Here is a 25,638-nt window from a genome sequence, read left to right as displayed (position 1 = left end):
TGTAGTTTTGAGTTTACGTTAGTAAGTGGAGGTATTGACTTTTTTTCTTTTGTTATAACTTCCTTCACTTTTTTGCCGTTGTTCTATCACTACTACTACTGCTACTACTACTTCTACTACTACTACTACTACTACTACTACTACTACTGCTGCTGCTGCTGCTGCTGCTGCTGCTGCTGCTACTACTACTACTACTACTACTACTACTACTGCTGCTGCTGCCACTACCCAACACTGCTGCTGCTGCTACTGCTGCTGCTGCTGCTGCTGCTGCTGCTGCTGCTGCTGCTGCTGCTGCTGCTGCTGCTGTGCTGCCACTGCTGCTGCTGCTGCTGCTGCTGCTGCTGCTGCTGCTGCTGCTGCTACTGCTGCTACTGCTACTGCTGCTGCTGCTACCACTACTACTACAACAACTACTACTGCCACTGGTGGTGCTGGTGGTGGTGGTGGTGGTGGTGGTGGTGTTACTACTACCACTACTGCTGCTGCTGCTGCTGCTGCTGCTGCTACTGCACTGCTGCTGCTGCTGCTGCTGCTGCTGCTGCTGCTGCTGCTGCACCACTGCTGCCTGCTGCTGCTGCTGCTGCTGCTGCTGCTGCTGCTGCTGCTGCTGCTGCTACTACTACTACTACTACTACTACTACTACTACTACTACTACGGTTATTATCGTGTTCACATCCTTTACTTCTATCAAAACACTTGACCACATGATACTTGGTGTGAGAAAAATCTATCCATTACACAAAATGAAGAAGTCTCCGTTCAAAAATAAGCCATTGAGCATCTGCCTCGTCTCCTCATGACAGTGAGGTGCTGTCACCCGTGATTCCTGAGGTGTCTTTATGACCTTATCAAGACGGCAATGAAATACTCCCTTTAACCTTCCCCTTCCACTGAGACGCGAGCTGACCCTGGAATACGTGATGGCAGGCACTGCTTTGATCTATAAGAATCTGTATTCGATCTGTGCCGATATTTTGGGAAGGTTATCAAGGCTACCGCCACCTCAGTGTCAATAAGATATCCAGCACAGCATTACCATGATGAAACTTTACATGAATTTGTTTGCAGCACTGCTGCCAGCCACTCTGTTACAAATTCTATAGTGATGTGTTCTATATTTGTAAGAAATAAAGTAAACAGTAAAATTTTCATAACTTCCATTGTTACCGCGTTACCTCGCCCACACACGCGCCCACAGTCCCAGACTGCCCCTTGTTCTGTCCTCCACGCCCGCCAATCCATACTTGTGAGCTGTTAGTGTGACGCCCGTGACGTCAGCCCAAGTGCTGATGAATATTTATCTTTCGGGAGCGAAGAAATAGCCGCATTAAACTGGTCACATTAACTGCCGCCAGTTGATGCAGTTGTCTTTTGAGAAAGTCTTACTATTTGAGGGAAGGACACTAAAAAAAGGCCTTTCTATTGAATGACAGTAAAGCACAAGCAGGCACTTCTTGTCTTTGTAAGTACCGTGTGTGTGTGTGTGTGTGTGTGTGTGTGTGTGTGTGTGTGTGTGTGTGTGTGTGTGTGTGTGTGTGTGTGTGTGTGTGTGTGTGTGTGTGTGTGTGTGTGTGTGTGTGTGTGTGTGTGTGTGTGTGTGTGTGTGTGTGTGTGTGTGTGTGTGTGTGTGTGTGTGTGTGTGTGTGTGTGTGTGTGTGTGTGTGTGTGTGTGTGTGTGTGTGTGTGTGTGTGTGTGTGTGTGTGTGTGTGTGTGTGTGTGTGTGTGTGTGTGTGTGTCTGTGCGTGTGTGTGTGTGTGTGTGTGTGTGTGTGTGTGTGTGTGTGTGTGTGTGTGTGTGTGTGTGTGTGTGTGTGTGTGTGTGTCTGTGTGTTCACTGTTTGATCTGCTGCAGTCTCTGACGAGACAGCCAGACGTTACCCTACGGAACGAGCTTAGAGCTCATTATTTCCGATCTTGGGATAGGCCTGAGACCAGGCACACACCACACACCGGGACAACAAGGTCACAACTCCTCGATTTACATCCCTTACCTACTCACTGCTAGGTGAACAGGGGTTACACGTGAAAGGAGACACACCCAAATATCTCCATCCGGAGAGTGTGTGTGTGTGTGTGTGTGTGTGTGTGTGTGTGTGTGTGTGTGTGTGTGTATGTGTGTCTGTGTGTGTGTCTGTGTGTGTCTGTCTGTGCATGTGTGTCTGTGCGTGTGTGTGTGTGTGTGTGTGTGTGTGTGTGTGTGTGTGTGTGTGTGTGTGTGTGTGTGTGTGTGTGTGTGTGTCTGTGCGTGTGTGTCTGTGTGTGTGTGTGTGTGTGTGTGTGTGTGTGTGTGTGTGTGTGTGTGTGTGTGTGCTGGTGAGCAGGTGAACAACACTTACAATTCAAGACCCATTCGCTAGGGGGAGCCTCTGCGAAGTGCCTCATGAATTTCTTCGTGCCTTTGGACACCCTCAGCTGGCCCTCGCTGTCGCTGTGGCGGGGCGACGCTGAGGGGGACATCGCAGGGGTGCTGCGGCTGAGGTTCTTCAGGGCATGCCTACGAAGGATCAGAAGGTGCAGAGTTAGTATTAGCAGAGATGGACGGAGATAATGGAGGGGTTCATGAGGATAAGACTAAAGAAAGACACTCTTATCAGTAACACAAACACACAACACCATACACTTGCCCACACAATCACTTAAACATTCAACATTCACGGTATTCTGGCAAAGACTTATTTCTATTCATAGAAGAACACTGAAACAATCCGCGGTCACTTGCGATGTAACGAAAAGATCAACTCCCAAACTTCCCAAACACATAATAACATGTACTGTATTCTCAGAAAATAACAAACTTACGAAACATAAGATCTTTTACGTAGTCCTTTGGCGTCCTCTTCGGAAGAGTTGCTTGATCCTTGAGGGCGAGAAAGAGACATCATGGACTGTGCCTCTTTCATGGCACACTCACTCACGAAGACATCAGACTCTGATTCCGTACGCTCTGCTAGGGTGGAGATGGGCTCAGGCGTGAGAAGGGAGACAGAGGAGCTTCCAGAGGAGCGGGACGGCCTGACCGGCGGCGGGCCGGTGGAGCTTAAGGACCGAATTCTGCTGTCATTGTCACTGCCCACATCTTCGGCAAACTGAACAGTAGACAGTTTTTTTGGACGTGACTGTCTCTCTCCGCCAGACGATGATGATGGCGCAGATACTGTACGAGACTGGCCGTGTCGTCCTCTGCTTAGTGGAGAGCGAGAACGCAAACCCGTTTGTAGGATCTTCCGTCGGAATCCCTCTATGGAAGCCACATCCCACACTGATCGGGTTTTATATAGGTTCTTGTAATTGTCATCGCTCGATGTGGGGGAATTGAGGTCCACCATGGACTTACTTTCCGATGGATAGTCGCGAGGCATCTTGGCGGCAGAGGCAGCGACAGTGATGGAGGAGTTGTCTGAAGTGACTAAAGTTGTGCAGGTGGTGGTAATCGTTGTGCTGGTGCTGGTGCTGGTGCTGGTGCTGGTGATGGGATAGTGGGGTGTGTGCTCGTGTGATACAATGCCACTACGGGCTAATAAAAAGGATTTTATCTTCCTCTTGAGTTTCATTCACTGAAGCTAAGTTGGTACCAGCACGTTGTGGCGACTCTCGCCCCTCACTCCCACTACTGTCACAATGGTGTGGCACAAGTCTGTTTCATTCTTTTCTTTACTCTATACACACTGATTTTTTCTATTGTGAAGAATATTCTTCCTTGGTAAAGCAAAGTCACTCAAATATCAAACGAAAAACAACGTCCACAAATACGCCAAACAAACTCAGATCTTTCAAGGCCTTTGACCATTGTACAAGACAGTCTGGGCCTCTCCTTCCTCGAGCCTTCTCGTGGGAAGGCCAGCGAAGGCCGCCTCTTATTCTTTGGCAGATCTGCCGTCACGAGGAGCGACGAGAGTCTGCTTTATTAACATCTGTTTAATGAAACTTTGGAAAATAAAAAGGAAAATCACACCCTTTATTACATTTATAGCATTGCGATTATAGCAGTAAGCTACCAACCACTACCATCCTGACCGGCTCATCGCACCAATTCATGATTTTTCCTTTTTTTCATGTAAGAGGAGCTCTGAGCAGGGGCAACAAAGGCGAAATGAAAACACAATGAAGGAGCCAGCCCCTAAAAAAAGTATCAATGTAAATATAATGGTAAGAAATTAGACCGAGTGAAGCATACACCTTCCCTCCCAAACAAAGCTTATCTCCAGCTACTACATCACATCCACCACCGATTAATGTGTATCATATCATAGTGCTGCACACAAAATTTACTCGCTGTATTGTTCGTTTCATAAAGTCAAAAAGGAAATCATTATTGTGAACCCCCCCGCACACATAGTGGGTAAGTGATAAAATCTAATAAAAAAAAAAAAAAAAAATGTTAAGGATATATTAGATGACCTGACCATCCCCGCTCTTCAGGAATGGCAGATGGTGTTCGAGACACATCAGCTGCCTTGTCTCGACTGATATCTTTTTCGTTTATTCGCCTTAATCTTGATCAACAGTCAGTTTAGTGTTCTAACAGTCCGCGGCAGACATCTCCAAGCGTCTGTGGTCATGTGGAGTTACGAGGCGCCAGACAGGGAATAGGAATTCTGGTTAGCGAAGATCCTGCCTTCCCAGCCCTTAGCCACGAGCAGCGACTTGACATGATTGCTTTAATGCTAGTGCTTTGCCGCTACCCACGCGGCCACCACTCACTCATCTCACCCACGTCGGAAGGCCGTTTGCCTACTAGCACTCAGTATGCCTTAAATCTATAATAATAATCGCACAACAGCCACCTGACGCAAACTAAACCGTGTGTGTGTGTGTGTGTGTGTGTGTGTGTGTGTGTGTGTGTGTGTGTGTGTGTGTGTGTGTGTGTGTGTACATTAGTTTTCTACAAGACCACAAGATCCTTCTAAATAACACTTCAGAAATATAACCTAAACCTTTCGCTGTGTTATATAACTTCTCAAGTGCAGTGAAGGAGTTCTCATTCAGATGTGCTAGTGTGGCTCTGTCACGCGAAGGGAAAATGATGCACGAGGAAGAGTGTGAAAACTGATCTACACGGGGCTGAAGAAATATGATAATTTTGTCTGAACTGCAGCAGAATTTAGGACTAAAGTAGGCTAAACTGTTTCCTCGCTGAATCCTTAAACAACAACAACAACAACAACACACACACACACACACACACACACACACACACACACACACACACACACACACGGCCCGGTAGCTCAGTGGTTAGAGCGCTGGCTTCACAAGCCAGATGACCGGGGTTCGATTCCCCGGCCGGGTGGAGATATTTGGGTGTGTCTCCTTTCACGTGTAGCCCCTGTTCACCTAGCAGTGAGTAGGTACGGGATGTAAATCGAGGAGTTGTGACCTTGTTGTCCCGGTGTGTGGTGTGTGCCTGGTCTCAGACCTATCCGAAGATCGGAAACAATGAGCTCTGAGCTCGTTCCGTAGGGTAACGTCTGGCTGTCTCGTCAGAGACTGCAGCAGATCAAACAGTGAATTACACACACACACACACACACACTCTCTCTCTCTCTCTCTCTCTCTCTCTCTCTCACACACACACACACACACACAAACAAACGAACCCTTTCGATCATGGTTCTATATTTGATATAACAGTTCCCTCAATATACTGGAGTATATATGATCTTGAAGTAGTTGTCGGAAAGTGGAGATACAGTAATATCAACGTTAGATGAAAGCGAGAAGCACAAATACACATCCCATGGTCTGATAGGTAAGTCCACCTCCGTAATCTTCACTTATTCCCGCCACAGGAGTGTACCACCAATTATCAATTTATTAATATTTCCGAATACGCAAATAATTCTCTTAGTGATTCCTTTTCAGTAGATTCGTCAATGGCACATTTTTATAACAGTTTTTTTTTCCTAATGCTGGGACGAAAACTTTAATCTCAGGCCCGATTACGGCAATCCATTGTTGTGTTGAGGAAAACGAAGACGACGGCCACCTCGCGAAAGCATGGAGACACTTTTTTGGATGACTAACAGGATAAACTCATTACCAGACAAGGAAGGCGCACGGCCACGAGGTTCACCACACTGAACCGTCTTGATAATGGAGACAGAAGGGGAGGAGGGAGGGAGGGAGGGAGGGAAGGGGAGGGAGGGACGGGGGGAGGGGGAGAGGGGGAGAGAACGGGAGGAGAGGTAGGGGTTGGAAGGAGTAACAGAAATGGAGGAAAGAAGTAAGTCTAGGAGGAAGGAAGGAAGAGCCAGGCGCCGCGCTACCTGCCCGCGCCACACATTGCTACAGACTACTGTCGCCCCGCCCAGCCCACCGCAGGCCAGGCCAGGCCAGGCCGGATCTCTCACGTCCCGCTGCCTTAAGAAAAAGATCCTTATTGTCAATCTTCCTTCGAATAATGACAGTTCTGAATTCAGTTTTCGTAACGATAGTGATGGTGATGATGATAATGACGCTGTTGTTTTGTTGTTGTTGCTATTGTTGTTATTGTTGTTGCTGGTGGTAGTGGTGGTGGTGGTGGGTGTTACAAAAGTGGTATCATCGTCATCACCTATGAACTATTGCCGCTGAAGAGTTGGTAATAATAACGAGATAGTGAAGTCACAAGGTGTCACAGACCTGCTAGGAAGAGTTACGCAATAAACTGCTGACTCATGATAAGGATTATAAAACTGTTGACGTTATGCCAGTATGATCAACATGCGTTACGTTGTGGTGTTTACGCTACGCATCTGTATGACTGTTATATGTCACGTCATTACATCAAGGCTCGGTTGTTGCGTTGTTGGTGTTTGCAAAGGAAGTTGGCAGACATTCACGACAGTATTGTAATGAATCTCAAACTGGCTTCTGACATTGACGTGGTGGAACAACGACGAAACACTGGCTTTTCTTCCTCTCTGTACTTTACAAAGCAAAGCCATAACGTAAAGCAAGGCGAACCAACCCTCCTCGCAACTGGCGCACTGAAACCTACGCTGGTTCCATAAACCATTTTATTTACTTCATCGCCATCCTTTTGACATTTTCAGCAATGAATTTTCGATGCATATATCACTTCCAGGAGTAACATGGAAAGGAAGGAGAGTTGACCCTGCTGTGTCAAGCGTGGCTGGGGTGCGTGTTGTTCCTCGATGACTGCCATATTTTTTTTTGCTTTCGAGTCGCAGCGTGGTAAGCTATAGCCGCTGCGACATTCATTATGGTCACGTTCGATGGAAGTGTTCCGTTTTTAGTTTTTAGTCCGTGCTGAAACAAAAACAAAAGATGTTCGCAGTCGAGGCCACACTGTGATGGTTTCCAGGCCACCGTGGCCTCTCCATCACTATCTGAGAACACAATTTTTTTCTTCACAGAGAATGAATGTTCAAGTGTTTCTTTCCACGAGATTATATTTCTGTTCCTGCTCTGAGTCTTCTGTTTTTTTTTCTGGCAACGGTAGAGTCTCTCGGAGACTCAGAGAAAACTGCCAACACTACCTGTCTACTGCCACTGTGGCGCTAAAAGCCAGACTCACGACGCTACGCTAGCCACAATAACACTGCTCGACACTACACAATGACGAGTAACAAAAGGTGTAGCATCTCCTCTTCCCCCAGCGATATGACCCGCCTGCCCGCCCATCCCCCTGATAAGATAACATGTCGGGAAGGGTTTTGATAAGAAACGGTATCTATGACTTCTGGAGGGGCAAGGCAAGTTTTCCCTATGACAAGTGATACAGTGTAGGAGGAGGATGCAAGACAAGACCAATAACCCAGCCATGGCCTGTACAAGGAGGCTGATGGCGTGACCACAGGCTGGTAACGGAAGGCACGGCAGCGTGTCTTCACGGGTGAGCTGTTGAGAGAAATCTTTCAGACTGTACCATATGAGAGTGGGAACTGATCCACCTGATTACAGCCGACCATCTTTGTTCAACCAAACTTTATACAGTTGATTTGTCATTCATAAACTGATATAATTTTTCTTTCTATTACCATGTATTGTAAAGTTGTCTCTAACTCGTCTCACTCACCGCATGCCATATTGTAGTAAGGAAAATGATTACTGTTAATAACTAACGATTTAATAGCCCACTTGACCGCGATTCCATAATCAACAGCTACGAAGTTAGTGACAAAGAAGACTAACGTATATGATTTGCAAAGTTTTTCCTTGTGTGATCATTTACTGTGATGCTATTTAGATAATAACTGCGTGTATCGAGGGTTTTCCGGTAAGATAACACAACAAAACAGAATTTTCCCGGTACGACTGATGCGACAGTCATCTGCCTAGATTTGTGCATTCGGCTCTATAACTGAAAATGTTCAGCAGGTTCTTGACCATATCTCAAACCCCTCCCTAAATGACTCCCACAATCAGCCACTCTTTGCGTGTTATCTGCCTGTCCGACAGCCAAGGGTGGTGGGCCAGCTGGGCCGGTGCGCACCATTAATTTCAGTCTTAGAGATATCACCTCAGCAAATGTCACCGAAAATACAGTGAATGCAGGGCGTGGGGTCTAACGGCCCAGTTCGAGACTGGCGGTGTCTCCGCACGAGGCACTTCAAAGACTGATCGACATTGAAAGTTGCATTAATTAATAATATTACGTACTCTGTATGATATTACTTAGTAATAGTTCGTCTTAACTAAAATGCAGTGTCCAGGGCTAATTCTTTGCTTCTTTTGCTGTAAATGAAGATATATTTACTTTTTCATTACATCATTTCGTGGTAATAATGATAATGATAATAATGATAATAATAATAATAATAATAATAATAATAATAATAATAATAATTATTATTATTATTATTATTATTATATAGTAATAATGATATTAATAAAAATAATAATAACAAACGAAAAAGAAAAAGAACGGAGAATGTTACGTTTTACATGGTAAGAGATGAGTGTGTGTAATGTAATGCTAATAATAATGATAGTATTAACAATACCAATAACAATAACAATAATAATAGTATTTATTATAATTATAATAATAATAATAATAATAATAATAATAATAATAATAATAATAATAATAATAATAATAATAATATAATAATAATAATAATTATTATTATTATTATTATTATTATTATTATTATATTATTATTATAATTATTATATTATTATTATTATTATTATTATTATTATAATTATAATAATAATTATCAATATTATTACTATTAATAATGGTAATAATATTATTGATAATATTATTACTATTGATAATTATCAATATTATTATTATTATCGTTATTATTATTATTATTATTATTATTATTATTATTATTATTATTATTATTATTATAATTTTTGCTACTATTATTATTGTTATTGTTATTGGTATTGTTAATACTATCATTATTATTAGCATTGCATTACACACACTCATCTCTTACCATGTAAAACGTAACATTCTCCGTTCTTTTTCTTTTTCGTTTGTCTCTCTTCTCTTCTCATCTCAACATAGTTTTCTCTATCCTTTTTGCTCCTTTTCTTTTTTATTGCATATGCTCTTTATCTCCCTCTTTTCTCTTTGAACGTTAATTACGTGCAAAAAGGAGGAGGAGGAAGAGGAGGAGGAAGAGGAGGAGGAGGAGGAGGAGGAGGAGGAGGAGGAGGAGGAGGAAGAAGAGGAGGAGCGATGTCCCAGCGAGATGATAAAGGTCACTGTTGATCAGGAAGGGTATGCAAATAGAGACCAAACGTGAAAACTCTGAATTCTTTTACGAATATTGAAGAATCCTCGAATAGGTTACAGTAAGCGACTTGAGAATCGGAATGGTGGCAAGCGCTGCGGCCACACGTCAAATTATTAATTCCAGAATTTAGTTCGCTAGTGAATTTCGTGACGTATTATTATGGAAAGAGAGTTTTTGTCAAGTTTTCCTCTAGAGAACGCTGCTGCTCTTTATAGAGGGCATCAACTCAGTTACTTTATCATTTTAGTACTACTACTTGCAAACATACTGGAGAACATTATAACGATTGATGATCCTCCTCGCCCATCTCTGCCTCCCGTTAAAGTATCTGCAGGAATATACCTACGTACGAGAAGGGAATAACTTGTGCTTGCAGTTATTAGGTATCTAGTGCGAAAATGAATTAATGAAATGTGTGTGTATGAGAGAGAGAGAGAGAGAGAGAGAGAGAGAGAGAGAGAGAGAGAGAGAGAGAGAGAGAGATAATTTAGTTCCTATTAATCATACAGTTCATTAGACATACATCTCATTTAGATGGAACGAATAGGTGTGCAACTCACTTCAAAAGACTGCTTTCTCTTTTGCGTGTGGCTCCTGTGTGATTTTTTCCTTGCCAAGGTGACAAGGTATTGAAAAATTTTCCAGTTATTTTCATCTTCACTCTTTCTATCTTTGTCTTTTTATTCTTCTTTCCCTAATTCCTTTTTCTTCTTCTTCCTCGGAAACTTTTATAGATTTTAAAATTGTGGGGTTGATATTTGCTGGTCACTTAAGTGTTCGGTGAGGTGAACTTCAGTAACAAGCAGTGTGTCGATGGTACCACTCAAATGCGGAGTAAAGCACAAACTGACGGATTATGCGAGTTTGATTCTAATGAAAATGAGACAAAACCGGAAATGATATTATATGTGTGATTGTGCGTGTGTGTGTGTGTGTGTGTGTGTGTGTGTAATTCACCTCGGTCGCCTGCTGGTCACCCAGCCAGTCGTCCCCATTACGGAGCGAGCTCAGATCTCATAGACCAATCTTCGGGTAGGACTGAGACCACATCAACACACAACACACACCGGGAAAGCGAGGCCACAACCCCTCGAGTTACATCCCGTACCTATTTACTGCTAGGTGAACAGGGGCCACACGAGAGAGAGAGAGAGAGAGAGAGAGAGAGAGAGAGAGAGAGAGAGAGAGAGAGAGAGAGAGAGAGAGAGAGAGAGAGAGAGAGAGAGAGAGAGAGAGAGAGAGAGAGAGAGAGAGAGAGAGAGAGAGAGAGAGAGAGAGAGAGAGAGAGAGAGAGAGAGAGAGAGAGAGAGAGAGAGAGAGAGAGAGAGAGGAAACACCTATTGAACGAAATATTCCTAGTCATAATTTGCATAGAATACCCTGAATTTATTTTTTTGGGGGAATTAGAAGTTTGGAATTCACATTTAGTGGCAAGGTTGCGGTGCAGACTGCCACAACACATGCAGGTCTTCTTTAGACTCGCGGAGGTCAATAATATCTTCTGGGTTCCCTCCAGCCATACAACTTCATCTTGCTTTCGAAATAGTCAGGCAAATAAATCAGTCTTATAATTGCGAATTATTCCTGCATCATCTCTGCATCAGCGATAAAGTGTAACGTGTATTCTATAACCTTAGCGTGAAAGATTCTGCTCGCCTGCTGTCGTCTTCTCAACATTATACATACATGCACACCACTGCACCTCGCCACTCGCTTCCTTCCACACACAAAATGATCCAGTGTAATACATTTAGTCTTATAATACCGTGTTAACTTGTCCATCATGAAAGCAGAGATCCAGAAATCTAAACCTAACAAGATTACTGTTTTTATAATGACAACCAGAAAGAAGAAGCTACATGATCTGATAGTTTGAGTCTTGCAAATGACAACTACAAGGATTTAAGGTTATTATTGATTAGGAAGAGGATGCAAAAAGAGGGAATATCAAAGCCTGCGTATTAATCTGAAACTTGGCTGTCATTGGTGGCCACACTCTCAACTTAATTAGTACAATAGAGTATATATATATATATATGAGAATGTCCAAGGGTGAGGAAAGCGACTAATGACGACGACAACGACAACCTAACGAAGACCTTGCCGCCGAAGTTCACCAGCTCCAGCAAGGTTGAGCCCACCTCGCTGGCAGAAATAGTAAAATGACCGGTCCGCATACGGCAATACGGTGCTGATGCTGACAACAACGTATTCAAAGCCTGAACTGACTAGCGCACAGACGACAGGAAGCTGTGTGAACACCTGAGTCAAAGCTCCTCCACTTGCTACTCGTGCTGCAGCTGGACAATATACTCTTAACCTGGTGTTCCTTCCGTGTTGGAAGATGTGTCTGCGCCACGTGAGTACGCCATCTGAACCAGTGATGTCGCAATCACACACAGATACGGCGATGTACACACAACACACGTGTCAACGCCTCACCTCTTCACCGCTATAGCTCGAAACACAAAGAAAGATTTACGTAAACTTACCTTCCTTGGACCACGTGATTCTCCTTATCACTGCTGTCGCTGTGGTCGTCGGTAACAAGCGAGATCGGGGAAAGAGAATTACTACTGTTGTCTGGTACTCGCCCTTCATTCATCCCGCTTTGTGGATTTTCCTTGAATAATTTCACATTTTGTTCAGTGTCATATAACACATTAAGGTGCTGCGACGTTGTAGATGAATCACATGTGACATCCAGTGAGGCAGTGGTGGTAGCGGAGGCAGCAGGGTGGTCATCTGGGTGAGCGTTGGGGAGCCTGACGCTCTGATTCCGATGAGAGGAACTCTTAGATAATTCCATCCTGTCACTAATTATCTTGGCAGGGCTGCTACTGGTTCTCTTTGCAATTTCTTTTTTCTTCATTTTTGTGTTGGCATATGTATTTCCTGGCACGGACAAAACCCTGTTAAACGTTTCGTTTTTCATCTGACACACAGTGATCATGATTGGATGTTTTCCACAATATCACAGAACAATGTCACAATATAAACTTTCAATGATTAAAATGTTTCGCTTGTCCCGTCCGTAACACAGCCAAAGAAGTGTGTGTGGCAGCGGAGACACAGCAAAGCGAAGCAACGCGTATTGAGAGGCAGGTTGAACTGGACACTGTGTACTTTTATGCAGCTAGCACTGCTGCTTAATTACACTTGAAAACGAAAATCTGGGAACTCTTCTGTAGCCTCAAAGGGAGGTGGTGTTCAACTTTTCTTTATCATCAGTGTTCGCTAAAACCAAGGCCTACTTCTGGAAGGAAGACACCTCCGAAACACTGTAAGACTGTTCCACTTAAACTACCACAACGACCAGCGCGGGCAGACTAAACTTGGGAAGAGCTTGTATCCCACGGTGACCGAGCGCACACACACATACATACACACACACACACACACACACACACACACACACACAGGTAAGTGGGAATCCCTTATCTTATCTGGGTGTGATGGGAAGTGTCCTCACGATCTCCTTCCTGAGTGCCACTTGCTTGCTCTTCACAGCGCGGATGAGGGACGCATCGCCCACCCGCTCACCTCACTGACCTTCCAGGTCTGAAAGCCGAGCGAGGCACACACACACACACACACACACACACACACACACAGAGAGAGAGAGAGAGAGAGAGAGAGAGCGAGAGAATAATGTTATTAGCTTTAGGTCAATAAGGAAAGATGGTGAAACTGAGTATTCTGCTAAGTTCATGAACAAGACCGGCGAGTGTTAGGAATACAAGGCTGGGCAGGCAAACCAGAGAATGAAGCTGAAGTTGAGAACGGAAACAAGATTAGGAAAGGTTTCACAAGCCAAGGTTTAACACGAACACCCAACGGATATTTTCTGGAGTGATATAAGTACAGAGTGACCCTTACGAGGACAGTTTTCAGTGTTTTTCTTTATACATTGATTAGATGATAAATGTTTTGCTCTCTCTCACACACACACACACACACACACACACACACACACACACAACACAACGCGTAGTGTAGTAGTTCGAATCTCGAGCTCGACGAGATAAATGGATGAGTTCCAACGTATAGCAGCAAGTAGGTACGGGATGTAACTGGAAGTGTTGTGGTGTCGTTGTCTCGATCAGTCCTACCCGGAGATCGGTCAGTATGAGGTCTGAACTCATTCCTTATAGAAAAATCTGGCTGGATGACCAGCAAAAGACCTGGGTAAGTACATACACACACACACACACACACGGTAGCTCAGTGGTTAGAGCGCTGGCTTCACAAGCCAGAGGACCGGGGTTCGATTCCCCGGCCGGGTGTGTCTCCTTTCACGTGTAGCACCTGTTCACCTAGCAGTGAGTAGGTACGGGATGTAAATCGAGGAGTTGTGACCTTGTTGTCCCGGTGTGTGGTGTGTGCCTGGTCTCAGACCTATCCGAAGATCGGAAATAATGAGCTCTGAGCTCGCTCTGTAGGGTAACGTCTGGCTGTCTCGTCAGAGACTGCAGCAGATCAAACAGTGAACACACAGGTATCTACACGCAAACACGAGTATATCAGAGCATATGAAGTACCGTTCTTCTTCATGTGTAATGAAACACATTTTCTGTCAATATAAAGGACACACTACTTTATTCTGACTTCGGCGAAGAGAACGCGCAATTCCTATACTCTCTCCACCTGAAATATATTATCATTTCAACTAAAAGTATGTGCATACATGTAGACCGATAAGCATAATGAATTCCAGCTGTTATGACGTACACATACTCTCGGTAGCTCAGTGGTTAGAGCGCTGGCTTCACAAGCCAGAGGACCGGGGTTCGATTCCCCGACCGGGTGGAGAGATTTGAGTGTGTCTCCTCTCACGTGTAGTCCCTGTTCAGCTATCAGTGAGTAGGTACGGGATGTAAATCGAGGAGTTGTGAACTTCTTGTCCCGGTGTGTGATGTGTGCCTGGTCTCAGGCCTATCCGAAAATCGGAAATAATGAGCTCTGAGCTCGTTCCGTAGGGTAACGTCTGGCTGTCTCGTCAGAGACTGCAGCAGATCAAACAGTGAAACACACACACACGCACACACACACACAAGGACTCACCTGTTTGTTTTAGAGAAAGAGGTGGTTTTCAGCTTCATTGGTCTGAAGTTGGGTGACGTGTGCAGGGCTGGTGATACGCCTGGGGCGATGAAGGTGTCATGCCGCGGCAGGGGACGGGGCACGATCCGTTGTTCCGTTTGGGGTGTACTGGGGGCAGACTTGGCTGCCCCGGGCCTGGGGACGGAAAGACAACGGATGAGATGAGGAAGGAGGAACACGCTCCCGTGACCAGCAATAGGAAGAAGTTAACATTATTTGTATGATGTAATTTCATATCATTTTGTGTTTCCAGCTCATTTAGGAAAAATAACAAATGGATGCGTTGAAAACAGTTCTTTTTTCTTTCAAAGAAGGAAACACATTTTTTCCTGGTATTACATTTCCTGTCCATTTTCCATTTAGTCTCCTACTGTAGCACACAGGAAATAGTGAAACGTAAATTCCCGAACTTTATTACATCATACCCACGCGCGCGCACGCCCCTCCCAACCCCTCAACACACACCTAACTAAAAGGAAAAATTAAAAAGTAAAAGAGAATATATACCCACGTCTTTTGATAGTAGCAGTACTATCACTGCAGTACTACAACACACCTACTACTATTACTACTACTACTACTACTACTACTACTACTACTGCAACTACTACTGCTGCTGTTGCTGCTGCTGCTGCTATTAATATCTTTCTTCAGCCACGTACCAGCCATCGTATTGTTAGCTAAAATCTTCCTTAATTAATGAACACGAACGCTTTTTTTAATGGCGTAAGTTCCTCGTCCCCAAGATAATATGAGTTTTCTTCTTCCCTCTCCCACCCCTTCCGAACTCGGTGAACCCAAGGGGAAGTCAATAAAGGTAATCCAATTCAAAGAAGGCAACAAACTAACCTAAAATTTCCAACCCTTGCAAAACTAAATACAAAACAAAATACGCTAATGATTGAGTAAAGAAGACTGTGGTTAGTTTATTATTTGTTGGCGAGAGTTCGAAGTCTCTCTCTCTCTCCCTATCTTTCTCTCTCTCTCTCTCTCTCTCTCGTGTGTGTGTGTGTGTTTCACTGTTTGATCTGCTGCAGTCTCTGATGAGACAGCCAGACGTTACCCTACGGAACGAGCTCAGAGCTCATTATTTCCGATCTTCGGATAGGCCTGAGACCAGGCACACACCACACACCGGGACAACAAGGTCACAACTCCTCGATTTACATCCCGTACCTACTCACTGCTAGGTGAACAGGGGCTACACGTGAAAGGAGACACACCCAAATATCTTCACCCGGCCGGGGAATCGAACCCCGGTCATCTGGCTTGTGAAGCCAGCGCTCTAACCACTGAGCTACTGGGCGTATATGTGTGTGTGTGTGTGTGTGTGTGTGTGTAAAGAATAGAGACGCGGGAGGCGGTGGGAAGGAGGGAGAAAAGGTCAAGGCCATTTATTAGTGTTCGTGACCTACGCTATTTTTCTTACGGATGGGGAGGGAAAGGGAGAGAAAAGACGGATCCGACATTTCACTGCATCGTCTTTCGGGTCAAGCTATCATCATTATCACAATTATTCTCCTCATCACTCCCATCATATTGCAAGAATCTTTTATCATGGCTCTCTTTGCCCGTCATCATTTCACTTCCCTGTCCTCGCCGTGCGTCATTCGGCTTCACGTACCAGCTAACACCAACACACCGGGCAGATGGTCAATAACGCGTTACCTTTGCGTCTACCTTTACCTCTCCCTCACTTTAACCAATCGACCTCACCTGGAGTTACGTTCAGGTGAATCAATAATACAGTAAGTATTTCCGTACAGGGACTCTTTGGAGGGGACAAGTTGTATTGTGGTGAAGGATTAAGGAGTAAAAATGAGGTAGAGAAAATAAGATACGTTATTAAAATACATTATTGTTCGTAGGGTTTTTTTCACTGCATTGGGAAGAACAGAAGAGAAAAAAAATAAAGAGGCTCTTGGTGTAGTTGCTGAGGAAAAGACAAGCCAAGGGCGGCGAAGTGAGTTTCTCTCGACACTTTTCTCTTGAAACAAAATTCTTTGCTACACTCTGAAAATGCTCCCGAATACCTTGAGAGAGAGAGAGAGAGAGAGAGAGAGAGAGAGAGAGAGAGAGAGAGAGAGAGAGAGAGAGAGAGAGAGAGAGAGAGAGAGAGAGAGAGAGAGAACGGAAGGGAGGGATCACTATTGTATCGTATACAGCATTTGGTATATCAAGGCGCTCTCTCTCTCTCTCTCTCTCTCTCTCTCTCTCTCTCTCTCTCTCTCTCTCTCTCTCTCTCTGTGTGCCCCACAGTTCGTATGATTAATTTGTTATTCAATTCCATTTTGTTTCCCACAGCTTGTTGGTCTTTATACAAATCATCGTCTTTTCCTCTCCTTTTCCTTTTCCTTTTCCCTTCCTCTCTCCACTCCCTCCTCTCCGTTCCCAGCTCGGTGTCACTGACCTCAAGAGGCTAGACATTGTCAATCCTGTATGAATAATAGACGTGAGAGAAACTACGGAGTCATGCACACGCTGGCACACCTTCGTCATGCTGCTGGTGTGTTGGGTGTTGCGAAGCGTCGACAGTGTACACTACCTGCTTCGATAAATAAAATACCATTAATGCTTCAGTAATATCATCATGCAGCTGCATTAATTAATTTCTGAGAAATCATCCTCCATACGTACGTGTTATCGCGAAGTTTCCCGACAGAGAATTTCTATTCTCAGCGGTTCACAAATTTACCGTTGGTGGGCAGCGTAGTCGTCACACTTATTTGAATGCTTTCAAACAAAGGACTGGGTTTGCGTTGTAATAACATCTTTCACATATTATGCTCTCATATGGCTGGAAGATCTAACTGTAACATGTCTAACTGACCACTCGCCTTTTTCCTGTCTTTCAAATACAGCAGATCAGAAAATTATCACTTCTTCATATGAAGCCATTACAATTTGACAACCGCAGTGGTGGGCGGCGCGGGTAAACACCGACAAGTGTGCATGAGATCCACACTAATCAGGTGATCTACTGAGTCAGCTGATTCTCTTTACACGCTCGCATGTCCAAAACGTACTAACATTGTCCCTCATCTTTAATCTCAGTGATCTTGACTGACAGTGATCTGTAACTGACCGAAAACCAGCAAAGATGTTGTTTTGAACGAGCTCTGATACCGAGCGTTACTATTTATGTCATTCATTATCCTTTCACTACATAGTCATGATAAGAAAAATATCTAAGGGGCATTCTTGGCCAAATCATAAATAATTCCAGATATGAAAAGTTGTTAAATTAAAATAGCAAATATATATATATATATATATATATATATATATATATATATATATATATATATATATATATATATATATATATATAGATAGATAGATAGATAGATAGATAGATAGAGAGAGAGAGAGAGAGAGAGAGAGAGAGAGAGAGAGAGAGAGAGAGAGAGAGAGAGAGAGAGAGAGAGAGAGAGAGAGAGCGAGCGAGGCGGCGAGTACGGATGTGAGCAAGACAAAAGATGGAACGAGGGAAGTGATGGTGAGGGGAGAGAGATGTGATGGAATAAAAAAGTATGGAGAGGAGAGAGAGAAGCCCGAGAAAGACTCGAAAGATGAGGAGAAAGGAGGTCAGGAAACTGAAGACATTCTGAGAGAGAAAGGAGAAGAGGAATGAAGAGAATAAGAGGAGAGATTAGTAAGAGATTTAGAATTGACTGAGGAAGAGTTTATGGGAATTACGAAGGGCAACAAAACCACATCCGCTTTATCAATCTAATACTTAACACACACACACACACACACACACACACACACACACACACACACACACATTGAAAGGGCGGATACCAGACGTTGTGGCGACAAGTAGCAGAAATGTGTGTGTGTGTGTGTGAGAGAGAGAGAGAGAGAGAGAGAGAGAGAGAGAGAGAGAGAGAGAGAGAGAGAGAGAGAGAGAGAGAGAGAGAGAGAGAGCTTGGGGGAGGGTAAAAAGAGAACAAGAAGGATAAAACGAAAAGGGATTATATAGGAAGTGAAAGGGAAGGAGGAAGAAAAAAAAGAGTAGGAAGTAGAAACAGAGGAGGATACATGGAGGAGAAAAGAGAGGAAAGAGGAGATCGGAGAAGTTACAAGATAAAATATTTTGCGATGGAATTTTGAAAGTTTGACACGAAGCTCATCTGAAGGAATCGTACCATGAAGGAGAAGGAGGATGAGGAGGAGGAGGTGGAATACAAAAGAATACAAAGGAAAGAACAGACAGCAACAGACCTACTAGACCTAACGAGGCTGTCTGTCTGCCTATTCCACCATTACAGATTCTACGAGTTAGAGGCTGAAGGACATTAGGATTCAAGGAAAGGAAAACAAGAGAGCACAGGGAGAAAGAAAGTCAAAGATGTGATAGGAAAGATTGAAAGAGAAATGATACTATAAAGTACAGTAACTAAAAAAGAGGAGGAAGAGGAGGAGGAGGAGGAGGAGGAGGAGGAGGAGGAGGAGAGGAGGAGGAGGAGGAGGAGGAGGAGATGTATAGATAGAATAACGTGACTGATGGAGAAGAGTTGGAAAAAAAAGTACTACTAATGCAATACAACAAACAGATCACGTGATGGTGAATAACACACTGTACGCCATGGTGGTGAGTACTTGGCTCCTTCTACACTGCATTACCATACTCGAGGCGCCCTTCGCTGCGTCGCGGGGGTGCCCATAGGAAGCGGGTCAGCGTGGCATTCAAACTCCACACGTCGCTCGAGTGTTCCTTTAATAGCGATAGAAATTTGGGGTTTTCATGGAGATTTGACTGGAAATATTGGTAATGTCGGCAGGGTTCCAAGAGAAAGGTCAAAGGAGGAGAAGGAAGAGGAGGAGGAGGAGGAGGAGGAGGAGGAGGAGGAGGAGGAGGAGGAGGAGGAGGAGGAGGAGGAGGAGGAGGAGGAGGAAGAAAAATACTTAAGATCCAATAGTTTGCGGAATTTCCTCTTCAAATGCCCTCCCTCCACCTCCCATATTCTCTCTCTCTCTCTCTCTCTCTCTCTCTCTCTCTCTCTCTCTCTCTCTCTCTCTATCTATCTATCTATCTATCTATCTATCATTATTACTATTAGGCAAAATTACTACTACTACTACAACTACTTATTATTATTATTATTATTATTATTATTATTATTATTATTATTATTATTATTATTATTATTATCATTATTACTGTTATTATTGTTATCATTATTATTATTATTATTAGTTATTATTATTGTTATTATTATTATCATTATTATTATTATTATTGACATTAATAATAATGATAATAATAATGATGATTAATAAATAACAATAATAATCATAATAATAATAATAATAATAATAATAATAATAATAATAATAATAATTATTATTATTATTATTATTATTATTATTATTATTATTATTATTATTATTATTATTATTAATATTATTATTATTATTATTATTATTATTATTATTATTATTATTATTATCAATTATTGTTATTGTAATTTCCCTAGTTATGCCCTTATATCGCTAATATCATAAAGTTTATTATTGCTTTTAATTTTAGTAGTAGTAGTAGTAGTAGTAGTAGTAGTAGTAGTAGTAGTACTACTACTACTACTACTACTACTACTACTACTACTACTACTACTACTACTACTACTACTACCATCAAACACCACCACAAACAACAACCGGTACTATTACCATCACTATACAATATCACAGTCATTCAAAATAACGCAGTCTTATATCATTCTTCTTTTATATCCTCCTTTTCCTCGCCATCACAGCTAATGGCTCCAACCTTGGATGAGAGCGGCGACCCTCCCCTCTGCCATGGTCGCCTAAAACACCGCAGCGCCAGGAAGACCAGGACACTACCGCACCACCACGCCACCTTCACCATACATTCTCCAGCGGGAACTCGGAGAACACACCCGAGGAAGTGAGGAAAGGTGAGGAAAGGAGGAAGAATGGAAGAAAGGAATGAAAGAAGTAAATGAGGTGAGGGAAGTGGAATAATATGCAGGGAACAACAATTAAATTAAAAGAAAATTAGGAAAAACACGATGTCAAAAACAGGTGTGTACATAGGTAAAAGGAAAAAAAAAAAAAAGGTGATGGAGAATAAATAATAAGGAAGAGGAGAAAGGAAAAACACCACCGAATTGATGTTTATTTTTTTTTTTTTTTCACATTTTCCTACGCGGGACACAAACACCCTAGTTGATCGCATGATGACATTTCTTGTTCCGGGTTCTGCCACGTGCGCGAGTAACTTGCCCATAGATGCAGAGAAAAACAACAACAACAACGGAACGGGATAATGAAAGGGTGGACATCAGGAAACATTAACTACGGATCAAGAGGTTATCTTCTGAGCTACAATACAAATACTACCACAGAAAGGATGGAGAAGACTCTAGACATTGAGTAAATCGAGGACAATTTACCATCCATTTTTCCTACCCATTGAACGCTGCCAGGAAACGTTATCAGAGGAACGCTAACTACCTAATGGAAGACGCGGACGGAGGAAGTTTGCTAGTAGAGGAAGTTAGATCATGATGGGCTAAACTGTATTAGTGGTGGTATTAATGCTGGGAGGAGAAAGCTTAAGCAATGAAAACCAAGTGGTGCAGACATTTCTCGCATAAAATATGGAAAAAAAATAGTGCTTTAAGTAAATCAACATACTAATAATTTCAAAATAAAAAAATTTCAAGTAACTCAAGAGGAGGAGGAGATCGTAATATGAAAAGAAAGGTGAAATGAAAAATACGTTTATCCAATATACCCAATTTTTTATTACCATTTCTCTCTCTCTGTCTCCTGCCCTTGTTATCTTTCTTATCTTTCGATCTCTTTCCCTACCCCTATCTGTCTCCGCTGTTACTCAAGTCACAAATGTTTCTCTTAGTGCAGGCTGTGTCCATGTCAGAGCCTGAGTCAGCAGCGAAAAGTAACACTGATACGTAGCTATAGAAGTTTTCATCCTATTAATCCCTCACACATTAGACAAAGAATGAATATAAGAAAATCTAAATAAGTACGTATTGTAAATGGAGGCTTGAGTACTTGAGGGAAGAGGTGCGTGTGGTGGAGTGGTGGAGTGGTGGCAGCCAAGGGGACGTGGCCTATATAGCAGTTATGGTGGTGCACAGCCGGGGGTCGTGGGGTCTGCATTTCAATGAACCTCCCTGCGCCTCGTGTGAACTCTTCTACTCTTCTTCAAAACTTAAAGTGGCACATATAGATTTTCTCCCCTCGCCAACATTTTTCTTACATATCCTACTTGAAGTTAGTGACGGCAGTCGTGTGGGAATAAAGTGAATGTATAAACGAATAAGTAGATAAAAACCATTCGTCCTCCTTAGTCTGCCACCTCGCTCCACTTTAGGGTTTTCTCTCACCCATCCACCTATCCACTCAGGGCACAGCTCACACCTTTTCACTTCCTCCACTCTTCCCTCGCCCTTTACCTGTCCAGCCTCCTCACACACACACACACACACACATCCCTCCTGTTCTAGCGCAGCACGGAATAAAGATAATAGATTTAGTATGACAAAACTATGCTAAATTTGTAAAGAAATAAGGTAAGTATCTGAAAGCGTAAGAAAAGGTGGTATTTTGCATTAATATAACAACAACTGGATCCTCTGCAGTAGTATTTCTTATTACTTTTTGTTGATATTTCATGCCCTGTACGGTACGATCATGAAAACATTTTGAAATTCCCACAATTATTCTCTCTTAAAAGTATTTCAAGTACATATGTTGTAAAACCCTCGTTGTGACATGTCGGTACAGTCCGTTAATCATTTCATCAATCCATCAACAGATCAATCAAGCAAACAAACAACAACATACATATCTCAATGTCATAATCAAGAAAGTGACCATCAATGTAGTAACTCTGCAAAAATGACTTAGAGTGTCCATCAGCCTTGCCAGCGTCCTTCCCTTCACTGTCAGACTACTTCCCTTTTCGCCTCATCACCACCACCTATCATAATGCCGTCCTTCCTTTTCCCACCAATACCCTTCCACCTCAGTCCTCCCTTCCCCCGTCATCATCACCTCCTCTCTTCACCTTGGGTCGGTGCCAACACGAAGACAATGACGTGCCAAGAGAGAAGCGGCTGGATCGTTCAAGAAAATTTTCCTTTCACGTGGAGGAAACGGATGTGGTTGTGGTGGCGGTGGTCACGTGGAGTTTTCTGGGGCGTCACGTTCACCCTTCAATTATTCATCACTGATGTCACGAATCTTGATGACGTAGTACATAGCTGTTCTTTTCTTTCTTTTTATGGTGGGGCTGGTGGCTTTGGTGGTGGTAGTGATGGTGGTAATTACCATAGCATATCCGTAAACATTATCGTGGCTTCCTTCACGTGGCTCGACGTTATCTTCCTTCCCATTACTGTGGCAACGGCGACAACAACACCAGAGGCAACAGCGATGACAACAATAACACTGTAATCACCAACACCACCAACAGCAAACATGATGAACATCCATAATAATGACTACAACACACACACACACACACACACACACACACACACACACACACACACACACACACACACACACACACACACAACATACACACACTCAGACAGACACATACACACACACACACACACACACACACACACACACACACACACACACACACACACACACACACACACACACAGAGACGGAAGGCTTACAAACTCGCCAGCGCAGAGGAAAGGGCCAAGCTTGCTGTGCGGAAGGTGTGGTGGTTCCCAAAATAGCCTTTGATAGCAGGACGCCCCACAAAGATCGTCAGCAAGCAATGTCACGCTCCGCCCCGCCCCGCACGTCACGAGGGAAGGAGAGAGGGAGGGCCGAAGGGGGGAAGGAATAGTCAGAGCAACGAAGCTAACAGCGGCATGCAGAGAGACAGATACGACAGGTGAAACGTACACGCGCGCAGCATAAACAAACAGTAAGAAGGGGGGAAAAAAGTTACACGACACAGCAATAAAAAAAAAAGGTAGCTCAGGGCCGCGGGCACACACACACACACACACACACACACACACACACACACACACACACACACACACAAGGAACAGACTATGTATACACAAAAAGAAAAAAAATACGGTCAAGTAAGGAAGTATCTGAGAAGACACACACACACACACACACACACACACACACACACACACACACACACACACACACACACACACACACACACACACACACACACACACCCTCCTTATCAACTCATCTTGCCCTCAAGCAACGTTCGTGCAACACTATGATATGTGTCAGGAATATCATGCTTTCCGAGGAGCCTAAGATCCTGGCTGACCTACTTCCCCTTGCTGAAGATTCCACCGTTTCATAACCTGTGTGTCACTTCACCTAGCGCTGCAGGCCAGACGAGAAGGGCGAGAGATGAGTAGACGAAAGGTTCGGCCCAAAGGGAAGGGAAGGGTCGGCAACTTACATTAAAATTACTGCTACTCTGACCAGGAAAGGTTAGGGGGAACTGCAGAGTTACTTTGTTGCATCAGTAAGATAAGGGGGATAGAACGACTGTGTGCAATAAAGGGTTGAAAAGGAAGGTTATGGTAAAGGTTGCCCTCCAGGTGTTCCTAATGTTGTCTCGAGTGTTGCAGGTGTGAGGCCATCATTCTTCGTCTTGTGTTTAATCTTTAGATGTTGAGAGTTTAGTTTGGATTTTTTTTGTTTTTGACACACACACACACACACACACACACACACACACACACACACACACACACACACACACACACACACACACACACACACAAGGACGCAGAGTACACACACACACACACACACACACACACACACACACACACACACACGCGCGCGCGCGCACGCACAAGGACGCAGAGTACCTTCGCTTTCCCTAATTTCCAAGTGGTGTGAGAGGACGCCGCTAACAGTGACCTCCATGCACTGTGTGAGGCGTGCGCTGATAATCCGTGGTTTGAAAGGCTTCACCGACCACGTTTTCCGCCTCTACATCTACGCACTTACACCCATTCGCCCTCCACCTCCACTCTGCCTACTCTAGCAAACCAATTCAGAGCCATAGAACCGCTCTCATCTCTTCCTGTCTCATTTTCTACACCCTCAGCGTTACTGCTTGCATAAACACTCGCCTCTCTTCCATTGCAGTCCCTTGTTCTCACGTGCCCTGACCCTGTACCATTAACATATTCATCATTCAGCAAACACTCGCAGATGGCACACACATTCTGCATGTTGATATTGCGTAAACATCGCTTTTTATTCTGAATTATGAGTGCAAATACGAACGAGACATTACGAACGTTTGACATTTCAGAAAGATACAATTAATGTGTTCTCGTCCCTTCTTTCTCACTGTTACATCCCATCTTCCTTACCTTATTACCTCTCTCTCTCTCTCTCTCTCTCTCTCTCTCTCTCTCTCTCTCTCTCTCTCCTAGTCCCCTCACGCTGGGTACAGAGGAAGGGCAAATAATGATGAGGGTGTAGAGTGAAATATTAATGAAGGGGACGTGAAGGATGAGAGGACAACGATGGGACGAACTCACAACACAAGGGGAGGAGGCGGGACATGATTGCCAGTGATGAGGTGCCAGTGACGGGGAAGAGAGCGGTGATGGTGACAGAGTACTGGTGACTGGTGAGAAAAGAGGTACTGATAGTGAAGGCAGCCGGGAAGGGAGAGATAGTGAGAGGTGAAAGCGCATGACGGCATGACTGAAGGGAATGATATTGACCTGGCTGAGAGGAATAGTGATGGCATGGAGCAACAGAATGATAATGAGAGAGTAAGGATAGTGAGTCAGG

The 25,638-nt window shown here is 43.7% G+C and overlaps 1 protein-coding gene across 9 annotated transcripts in view; it reads right to left on the bottom strand.

Annotated features, from left to right (window-relative positions):
• LOC123517306 (uncharacterized membrane protein C20F10.07-like) overlaps positions 1–25,638 on the bottom strand; it is a 277,910-nt gene that overhangs the window by 31,275 nt on the left and 220,997 nt on the right. For 7 of the 9 annotated variants that reach the window (XM_045277261.1, XM_045277263.1, XM_045277256.1 and 4 more), the window contains 2 exons: positions 14,770–14,943; positions 2,341–2,498 (listed from right to left, as the gene is read on the bottom strand). In XM_045277261.1, the coding sequence (XP_045133196.1) occupies positions 2,341–2,498; positions 14,770–14,943 (332 nt within the window). Of the gene's footprint in view, positions 1–2,340; positions 2,499–2,803; positions 4,824–12,197; positions 13,220–14,769; positions 14,944–25,638 lie in introns of those variants that run through there. The other 2 variants (XM_045277264.1, XM_045277259.1) reach the window with 2 other exon arrangements.

This window comes from Portunus trituberculatus, chromosome 42 (genome assembly GCF_017591435.1).
Source record: "Portunus trituberculatus isolate SZX2019 chromosome 42, ASM1759143v1, whole genome shotgun sequence".
Lineage (NCBI taxonomy): Eukaryota > Metazoa > Arthropoda > Malacostraca > Decapoda > Portunidae > Portunus > Portunus trituberculatus.
Note: the sequence above shows the minus strand (reverse complement) of the source record. Positions and strands in the feature narration are given on the sequence as shown.